The sequence below is a fragment of the Nothobranchius furzeri genome, chromosome 16 (genome assembly GCF_043380555.1).
Source record: "Nothobranchius furzeri strain GRZ-AD chromosome 16, NfurGRZ-RIMD1, whole genome shotgun sequence".
Lineage (NCBI taxonomy): Eukaryota > Metazoa > Chordata > Actinopteri > Cyprinodontiformes > Nothobranchiidae > Nothobranchius > Nothobranchius furzeri.
Window position 1 is genome coordinate 41,671,291 of NC_091756.1, and position 10,949 is coordinate 41,682,239.

The 10,949-nt window shown below is 39.8% G+C and overlaps 1 protein-coding gene across 1 annotated transcript; it reads left to right on the forward strand.

Annotated features, from left to right (window-relative positions):
* The first annotated feature begins 452 nt into the window (after positions 1–452).
* ghitm (growth hormone inducible transmembrane protein) lies at positions 453–7,071 on the forward strand. Its single transcript, XM_015963008.3, has 9 exons — positions 453–560; positions 882–1,035; positions 1,758–1,860; positions 2,083–2,194; positions 2,287–2,428; positions 2,552–2,660; positions 4,754–4,942; positions 6,287–6,458; positions 6,541–7,071. The coding sequence occupies exons 2-9, from the start codon at positions 904–906 to the stop codon at positions 6,626–6,628; spliced, it is 1,047 nt and encodes a 348-aa protein (XP_015818494.1). The 5' UTR covers positions 453–560; positions 882–903; the 3' UTR covers positions 6,629–7,071.
* Positions 7,072–10,949: the final 3,878 nt, after the last annotated feature.

Below are 10,949 nucleotides of genomic sequence, written 5' to 3' on the forward strand. Positions count from 1 at the left end.
AAACTTCTGTAAGCAAAAAATAAAATGTTTATCCTATGGAGGTAATAAAGCATATTGGAGTCTGAATAATATAATATAAAATATAATATAATATAATATAATATAATATAATATAATATAATATAATATAATATATAATATAATATAATATAATATAATATAATATAATATAATATAATATAATATAATATAATATAATATAATATGTTAGCTAACACATTTTTTGAAAAGGATGTAACACTAATTATTGTTCATTCAATATAATCACCTATAGACTTGTGAGACTTGGTTAAAAATATAAAGTGTTTTTCTTTAAAAAAAATGTATGCATGTGCTGCTGTTTTTGGTTCTTAGCAGTTTACATCGCTCAACAATCTGCTTGCACTAGATATACATAGATATTTGTATCTATGTTTGAACTACAATTCCCACCATATCTGTCGCTTAATCATGACGCATCTGCTAGAATTTTCCGGAAGGTGAGTTGCAAAACGATTGCGTCATTAACTTGCGCTCTTGTAGTAGAGAGGTGACTGGAAGAGTGTTGCTCTTACACTTCGGTGAGTATCGTTTCTTATTAAAGTCTTGTTGGGATCATTGACATGTTTTTTATTACCTGTTTTGTCTGATTGCTGTGATCTGTGAGGACGTCAGAGTCGTAACTAATCCATTACGTCATTAACTGTTGCTACGAACTTTAGCTCAGGGTAAATAAGCTAATCTGCACTGGCTTGTTTTATTAAAATGTAAATATTGCATATTTGTTGGTTGTTTAGTGCCTTTCACCTAACGAGATACCTGTTCATAATGAAAACACCGCAGTTGAGGAGGAGGATTACCAGTCTAATTATTTCCCTGGCTTCCTGTTTATTTTCCTGCAGACAGACCAGAACAGCACCGAACATGCTAGTGGCGAGGCTGACATGTCTCAGGACGCTCCCGCTCCTCGGGCTCCGCTCTGCTCTGTCTCAGGGCTCTTCAGCCCTCAGAGCTCCCACCCTCAAGGCCTGTCCAACGCTGATCACACCCCAGCAGGTAAAGTTATATTACCACACCTATTTCTGCTGACCATGGTGGCTCTTTAATCAGAACAAAAATGATTATATTTATTTAATTTTCATCTGAATCTTGTTTAACCAAGAATGTCACACAATGTCATTACACTACTTTGTGTTGCTGTGGTTTTATATACTTCCAGGCTCTCCTGAACTCATACTTAGGCACTTTAGAACTATAATCTGTAAGGATTGAGTGGTTAGTTTATCGGACCAAAACCCTAACAAGTGATTGCTTAGCTTTAGGAACATGAAAGTTTGTGATTCTGCACACTTTACAGATTGATGTTGGGATTAGGGTTGGGCAATGGGACGAATTATTCGACCATCGCCCCATCCTAGTTGGGAGTTTGAATTTGACATAGAAAACACAACAGAATAGCTTACTCTTTCTTCCTATATTTGCATCTTTAATTCTGTGCATCAAAAATAATAACTGTGTCTTTCAGCTCTGAGACTACTCCCAATACAGGACTAATTATTAGCAACCATTTCAGAGCTGATAAAGCCGAGAACCAGCTCTATATCTGCTCTGAGACGGTACAGAACTGAGGTAGATCCCAGACTAGGAGCCGTACTGACCCTCGTCACTAGATTATTCTACATCTTTACCACTAGATCAAACTTAGTAGTTCTTCCTGGTTGTTTCTAACTAAATTCCAGCTCTAAGTCACCATTGGGCATTTCTTCTACTTTCTGTAGGGCTTCGCCTCCAAAGCCAGGTTTGGTTTCCGCCGTGTGAAGACCGCCAGAGAGCAACTGAAAGAAGCAGCTTTTGAACCTGCAACAGATACAGCCATCAAAAGTAGATGCTTTAATTAAGCCTTCTTACATAGCTGTTTCCCATTATTCTTCCATTGCTTGTTAAATAACAACCAGCACTTTAAACAGATCAACTTTCAAAGAATGTAGGAGTGTTAGATGTGTAGAAGATCGTAAACTTAGGAAATGTTCCAGTGCTGTGGATAATATTGTGGCATTATGGAAAATGTATAAAAACAACTGTAAAATCTGCTTTTGTTGCTAGTTGACAGCATGGGAAGAATGATTCTGGCTGGAGGTGCAGCATTGGGCCTTGGAGCTTTGTGCTACTATGGACTCGGCATGTCTAATGAAATTGGTGCCGTTGAGAAATCGATGTGAGCGTCAGAGCTTAATCTTTACTCTTGCAGCTCCACATTCATACAAAAGGTTTTCCACATCCTCTAAAGATTAATCTCTTCCTGTGCAGGATCTGGCCTCAGTATGTGAAGGACAGGATCCACTCCACCTACATGTACTTTGCAGGCAGCGTTGGACTGACTGCTCTGTCGGCTGTAGCTGTGAGCAGAACACCGGTGCTCATGGGGTTGATGATGAGAGGATCCTGGCTGGTGAGCTTTGCTGCTTTGGTTCATTTTAAAGGAGTCTAAATATTTGTAGGAGCGTAGATGCTTAGGGAAAACACATTTTTTTCAGATGGGTTATTTCACATGAACTTTCCTGATTTATTCCAGGCCATTGGAGCAACTTTTGCAGCAATGATTGGAGCAGGAATGTTGGTTCGGTCCATCTCATACGAGCACAGCCCGGTGCCAAAACATCTCGCTTGGATGCTTCATGCAGGTTTGATTGTGATTCAGTGTCTGAAACATTTGTTGGCATAGTGCTGGGGCAGCAGTCGCTCAGAAGGTAGAGCATGTTAACCAGTAACTGTAGGGTTGTGGGATCGATCCTAGCTCCCTCCAGGGAATTCTGCTGTTGTGCCCTTGGCATGGGCGGTACCAGGATTTTTTACCTGCAGTTTCTGTACAGTTTCTTGTTCAGTGTTTGGGGTTGCTGCGCTCCATCTGCGTGGTGGAGGGGGGCAGTCTTATGGGGGATGTCCTCCCAGTAGAGTGACCAGATCCAAACTTGCCAAATGTAGTGCAGAGACAATGTGTAGTTTTTACAAGCAATCTCTGGATGTATCCATCAAAATGTTGTTGAAAATAAATGAAATGATGCTCAGTTGTTGAAAATATTGGCGGCGTGAGAGGGGGATTCTTTGTGAATGAATTAATACCGGAACATTTTTGGTGAATAATTCAGGGAGGCTGCGGGAACAAGAAGTAAAATAGTTTACAGATTTTAAACAGTTTCCAGTCCTAAATGGAAGAATTAACAGGTGTGAAAGTTTTCACCTACAGTTTATCCACAGAATCAGGATTACATCCTGTTTCCTTCTATGGAAGCTCGTGAGGACAAAACACATTTACAGATTTCTAACAAAACTTTCACCATTCATAAACAGTGTTTTACACATTTACCTCTTCACTCGTTATCAGTGATGACGGAGTCTGATGTGCTTGTTATTTTGCTGGAGGCCTGCTCTCAGGGATTTTTGACCCTAATGGCCATCCATTGGTAAGGTCTTACTCGAACACAAAAATACCGCTTGCTTGCAATGATTTAGGTATGTACCGCCCCCTATCGCCACAGAAAACACACATTGTCACTTTAAGGCACAACATGAAATTCCAATGCCACAAAATGAAGTAAAGACACAAGTAAAAACTTTTATTCTGCTCTCAACATCACTGTTAAAATTACATACTATTATTATTATTATTATTATTATTATTATTATTATTATTATTATTATATATTTCATGTCTGTTTGAATTAAACTTGAACAAGCAAACATCAAAAGCTTTGTAACTATTTTACAGTTCCCCTCGTTGCCACTGTTATGATTTAGTTACCTTAAAAACTCATAAATTAGAGAACAAAAATTGTTTTTATGGAAACGTGTTTAATGTAATGTAATATGTCAGCGGACAAGTTTCTGTTGAAATATATTTAAATAAAAAATGCTCTTCAGCAGCTCCTCTTTCACCATTTCAATGATTATCCCTGTTTAGCTTGTTCCCATTAACTCTTGCTGCTGGCTTAAAACTGTATGGCTGTGCAGCTTCAGTATTTGGCATAAATTTATGTTCATATATTCACAATCTGGAGCTAATTGTTGCTGCTGCAAATCCATTTTTTGGGAACTTTTTTTCTTCTGCAACTTCTGGTTTCCAGCAAGAGGCGCTGTTTTCAGATGGATGAAGAAACCATTTCTTCATTTAGAAACAAAGTAGTATTTATTCTAAAATGACAACAAACCTCTTATACTAAATATTTAAGAACGAGAAAAAAACATTTAGTCCTTTCAGCATTTTTGTGATGTGCTTTAAAAGGGCTTAGCTTGAAACCGCAGCACCTCCAACGGTGTTATAATTGTTTGGTTTCAGCACGAATCTGTCTAATTACTGGGAAACCTGCTTTTGTTTTGACCAACATATTTTGTGACTCAGATTTTCCGCACCGTTTCATACTAGAGCCACTAGAGGGCAGTAATGTAAAGGATCACAGAAAACATTTTTCAGAAGTATGGTCTTGTGAATCTACACAGGTAACACTTGTTACCAAATCAGTTTTGTTGTTTGTGATCATAGATAGTGATACATTTGATATAGTTTTTATAGTTTTGTTTTTGTCATTTCAGAAATTTTATTAACACTTTTTTTATTCTGTACAGTTGTTATATTACTGTTTTTTACCCTATCTGCCTTATTGTATCTGCAAATATCTTGTCTGCTCAGTGCTTGATATAAAAGGGCTGTAAAAATTATATTATTATTATTATTATTATCATCATTATTCTTAATTTTTTTTCTTGATTCTTCCATCAGGTGTGATGGGTGCGGTCATTGCTCCACTGACTCTCCTGGGAGGACCTCTGATGATAAGGGCTGCCTGGTACACAGCAGGCATTGTGGGAGGCCTTTCTACAGTGGCCATGTGTGCGCCAAGTGAAAAGTTCCTTAACATGGGAGGACCATTGGCTGTCGGCTTTGGAGTAGTGTTTGCTTCCTCTATTGGTTAGTTAAGTTACATTTTGTTCTTAAATAGTATTACAGGTGAGGATTATCACTACAGGATCCTTACGCCCGGAACACACCAAACGCAGAAGCGTAATGAAGCGCAGTGGAACGACGAGCGGTTCTAATCGGCGCCCTTGTTAACCTACGGTCTCGGTCACATCAGCTGCGAAGCGCCACGAAGGCCCGCGCCGTGCAGCAATCGTTTCGGCATGAGCTCTTTTTTCGTGAGCTGTCAGTGAGCCCCGTCAATTTTGGCAGGAAGTCAAACCAAAGCAGAAGAGGCTGGCTGGTATATTTGACAAAATAAAAGAAAAAATTCAAAATAAAACACTGATTGATAAATGTGATCATTTTTGTGTATTTAAACAGACTATAGAGATGAAAATGAACAAGCACACACACACTCCTGCAGAGAAACGCAGCATTTCCATAATTTTAAAGGCAGTTTTTACAGCAAAAGATGGATTTCAATGTAAACTACCACAAACACTAGTTACTGTATTTACTTAACCATTTAGAATGTAACTGGTCTACAAAACAGCAGCAGGATCAGCGCAGGTTCTGATATCAACAAGCAGGGCACAAACTGGTTACACACACTCACACACACATGCACGCGCACACGGCAAAGGCACGGGGGTGGGGGCATTGGAAAACAGTAGGCGTAAGCGGAAGCGCTCGTTGAAAATTCTCTCCTGATGTGAACAGAGGAGGGGCGGCGAGCGCACGAATTTCATGAGCGATCCACTTCACGGTGCTTCTCAGCTGGTGTGTTCCAGGCGTTAGGATTCAGGATAAAGATGACAATTTCCTGAAAATGGAACATTTCTGCAGTGATAACCCTCAGTGAGATTGACTAATACATTGACTTATTTTCTTAGGCTTTTAAATCTGTTTTGACAATCTGAGAAACTTTGAAGTGAGAATATCCTAAATAATATATAATTACATACTAAATAAATAGTATATCATCACAGTGGAAAGAGAAACAACAGAATTTCCTCATGAAACATTCTTATGTCATGAATAAAAATCACACAGGCAGCATCTTAGAGTACGCTACACTGTGTAACACTGCTGTCTGTCTGTCGCTTCATATAGTTTCATTTAGGTAACATTATAACGTAGATGCCTCTGTTCCTGTACACAAGCAGAGATTGAGTTGTTTTTGTAGAACGTGTGTTGTAAACTCCTCTCCAGAGACAAATTTGTAAAATCCAGTATGAAGATTGTCTTTTGTTTTGGACAAACATTTCTCCGATATCAACCATCTTTTAGCCACGATAATCATTTTATTACACTCATCTGAGCCTCAGTGCGGTCTTTTCTTTCACCCTTCAGGGTCGATGTTCCTTCCACCCACCTCAGCATTCGGAGCAGGCCTCTACTCCGTCGCCATCTATGGAGGTCTAGTTCTGTTTAGCATGTTCCTCCTCTATGATACACAGAAGGTCATAAAGAAGGCTGAGACACACCCGATGTATGGCGTGCAGAAATTTGACCCCATCAATGCGTAAGTATAATGTTATGTTTTCTTCTGTAGCGAGTTGTTTGCTATTCTGCGTTATGATGGGATGTGTGGATTCGCCCTACAGCTGCATGGGCATTTACATGGACACCCTGAACATCTTCGTGAGGCTGGTGATGATTCTGGCTGGTGGAGGCGGCAGCAAAAGGAAGTAAACACGAGGATGACTTCTTCTCCAGGTTCTATGGTCCACAGAGTGGAACGTTCATCCCAGTCAGCACACACTGATGTTATCTTTTAGAGACAAGTCTAATGTGACTGGTAGAAAACACACACGCCTGAGTCAGGAAGTTGATGTACTTTGATAAGACTGGAACTGAGCTTTTGTTTCATTTGGAGGTTGCACATCTGGAAAATGTGTCTGTCACATTGCAGGGAGGGTTTTTTGTATTCTACTAGAGTTATTATATTTATTTTCATGCAGGATGAAGCAGAGAATATGCCGTTGTCCACATCAGACCTCTTAGTAGAGCAGAAACGGATCTGTTTTAAAATAACCACAGTTGTGCATCTGTATCAGCATGAAGGAGGATATTTGTTAATGTATCCCTGAGATGTTTTGGAAAGTGTCACCATTTAATAAACAAATTCAAAAATTTGTAGAATGTTTTTGTGATTTATTTTATGATTGATTTTTAAGTGAAGTCCAGGGTGAAACAAGAGTTTTGTCACATTTACTTTAAAACCGAGCTTGCTTCACTTACATAAACAAGAAAGTATTAAAAATAATTAAGTAAATGATAAAAAGCAGTGGAAGACAAAAACTATGTCTAGTCTTGCCTGAAGGCTTTATCCACACACAGATGGTGTAATAAATGAAATGCTTGACTGGAATTAGCATTCAGGAGATGATGGAGCGGATTCTGGCTTCCGGGGCACCAAATCAGCAGTAAAAATAAAGGCTTTTTAAAAACGTGTAATATATTAAATGTCATTTTAAAATAAGCAATCATTTTTGTTACATGTGTACATTTTTATGAACGGGAACTAATGTTCTAATAATTAGGTTTGAAATTGGGATCTTTTTATAGGCTTTTCTTCTCAACCCCTCACTGAAGCCACAAATCTGATAGGTAATACTTATATGTTTTAATTTTCACCATCCTTAGAGTTGAGTTCCCACTGAGGGACTAGCAGGGGTCCTATAGTCCATTTCCCTATAAACAAGTCAGTGCGAAGCAGCAGATGACAAAGGCTTAGTATAGTAATCCTCTTGTACGCCATCTGGCTGCTCCTCTAAAATTAAACTCTAACCAGGGCACTTGCAACAGATGCTAACATCTGTAAATGTGCAGGTGTTTGGTGAAGGCGTGTGCACGTGGAACAAGCAGCTGCCAAGCTGTGTTTTAAACCTCAGATCATGTGAATGATTAGGACAAGCATGTCTCCAACGCTGTGTGAAAACGACCTGATGGGAGGATGAAGAGAGCAATGATGGATGAGGTCAACCAAAGCATCAGAGCAGCGTGCCATCAGCTGGGATAGAAACCACCATCTGTCAGTCATTTTTAGACTGATGACTAATATTTGGTCAGGGTTCAAGGTTATGGGGCTTTGGGATAGAAAACAAGCTGTAATACAGTTGCTTCGGTGGTGATGAGACCTTGTTTTGATTTTAAGTGAGGCTTTCATCATACCATACCAATTTATTTCTAAATCCCAAACAGCACGAGGGCTGTGCAATAAAAGCAGGATTAAAATACAATAAATAAAACCGATTCAATCAAACAACACACAGAGCAAAAGAATAACAGTCACTGGATGTAAATGCTTGTGATTTGTATTTTATGGTTGGGTTTGCTGAGCAACAGAAGGTCAGCAGACCTCAGGGTGCGTGCAGGAACATTGGAAGTAATAGGGTCTGATAAGTAAGATGGGACAAGACCAGGCTTTAAAAACAATGGTCAGGACCTTGAACTTCCCCCAAAAAATAATTGGGAACCAACCAATGAAGATGACTCCGAACAGGAGTGATACAGTATCGTCTTGGTGTTTGTCACAAACTGGCAGCACTGTTCTGAACATTCTGCAGTCTGTAAAGAGCCAGGTTGGGATACCGAGCAGGGTTGAGTTAGCACAATCCAATCATGAGCAGTGACGTGCAGTCAGTGGCGGATTTAGCTAATTGGGGGCCCAAGGCGAACACAGACATGGGGCCCCCTTACACTAAAATTTTGACTATCTTACCTTTAACTGGATTTGCTAAACTCTCCCCTCTTCTGCCATGAGTTATTTTCCCTTTTCATTAGTCCTCCTCTTTTTTCCTGTCTTTCACTCTCTTTGAGTGCCTTCAATATTTGCTCTGCTTTCTTCTTCCTGTCAGTGCTCCTGTGCTTTTGCCTTTGTTTTCTTTTTCTCTATTTTCCATTTTGGTCTATGTTTTCCTCCCTTTAAACATGTTCCATTGTCTTTCCTTTCTGCTTCCTTTTGATGTTTACCTTGAAAAACGACATCACTTTCAGAAGTGAAGATAAAATCTTTTTTGAAGCAAGCTGCTTCTTTCTCTTATTGGAGCCACTAAGATAACTACATTACATGCTTAACGTTTTGACCACTGCTTCGAGTTTGTTACGAATGCTCCCGCCTCTCTTCTTCTTCTGCTGCTTTTTCGTCTTCTTATTTGTGGTTTTATGGCAATTGGCAAAAAATAATTTGGTGCATTACTGCCACCACCTGGATTGGAGTGAAATTACTACCGATCACTTCCTGTTTGTGCATCGAGTCTTAAAGGAATGGTCCACTGTGGCATTAACAGAGGGGTGCCGGCGGTCAGGGCTAGGGGGGCCCTCAACATAAAGGGGCCCCAGGCGGCCGCCGACCTGTGCCTAATTGTAAAACCATCACTGCGTGCGGTCAGAGGAGGCTGTGACAAGTAAAATACAAAGGATTTAATATAAAGTCCATGTATCCAGCGGCTGGTTTATACATGAATTTTCTATATGATTTCATCATGTTTATGGTCAACATCACTGAATTTACCTGTTCCCTGGTCAAATATACATGCACAAGTAAGAGGGGAAACGGAGACAAGCCTGCCCCTGCGCTCACTTATTTAGGCAGAGCGCATGCGCCAAATCCCTGTATCAAGTCTGTGGTGCTGCGCCCTCTGGAGGCAGAGATGAGAGTTGCCTCCATTCTCACGGAGCAGCAGGACCTGGCTGCAGCTGAAACAGGAAGTTGGAACAGGCTCACTGCTGTCTGTCTTTATATCGCCAACCTATATGTTTTATTTCACATGTGCTATTAGGTAATAAAGGTGTATATGGCAGACTCCAAATGTGACAGCTTCAAAATCAGTTTCAGATGAGCTAGGCAGCTGGAAGAAACATTTTCTCATAATGGCTTGATTAAGAGTGAGGGTCGAAAAATTTGGAACAGAAGGTGGGTGAGAGGGATTAAGAGGATAAAAAAATAATTGCTTCAGTCTTAGGATCATTTAACTTCAGAAAGTTTGCAGTTAACCAGCTCCTCACCTCTTATAGGCAGTTGTGAAGAAGGGGGACAGTGTTTGATATATCCATGACCAGATAAATCTGACTGCCATCAGCATACATATGGTATTTTAGGCCGTACTGTTCCAGGACTGAACCCAGAGGAGAATATAAATGGTAAAATGAAGGGGCTCAAGGAAAGAATCCTGTGGCATTCCCCAAAGGAGAGGGAGACAGGGAGGGGTACAGCCACCTATACGAACACTGAAAGACCTGATCGATAGGTAGGAACAGAACATGAGGTGCATCATGAGGTAAACATTTTATTTTTTTTACTAGATCTAACAGTCATCTTATCTTGAATGTAAAACATGACTAAGAGTTCTAGGTGGAGTGGGAATACTGTAAGGTGAAAACTGTTAGAAGAGGCAGAAGACTGCAGGTTATGAGACACCCAATTTTATTAAATAATTACAGTATTTATTTAATGCAAACCATGTCATTTTAAAAGTCCACTCTGCAAATCCATTCTTTACTTTTACTACTTGCCTGCAGGACACGTTATGCTCCTAATAGCTTTGTTTCTTGTCTTCTTTCTAGCTCAAATATTCAGACTATTTTTAAACCTGTGAATACAGGAGGCACACACTCTGCACCTCAACATGAGTCAGTACAGTTAACACACTCGGCTGAAACGTCAGACAAATGTGCACTCGCATGACACCTGCTTGTGCACAGTTTAAAAAGGTGCAAATTCTCTCTTCCAGCCAAAGTGGAAATTATGTTTAGAAATAAAAACAAGCATGACATTTCTCAGCTGTCATCAAGCTTGCAGGTTTAAAGCGTCATGTTCAAGTGTCACCTTTTTCTTTTTCATAAAGGAGATTAGAAATAGTGTGTTTTGATTTTGACCTGTTTCAGCTGCTGGTGATTCACACCATGCATCGTAAAGTTTCTCATTTATGATGCTGTTAAAATATACAGGTCCTTCTCAAACAATTAGCACATTGTGATGAAGTTCATTGTTGTCTGTAATGTACTGATA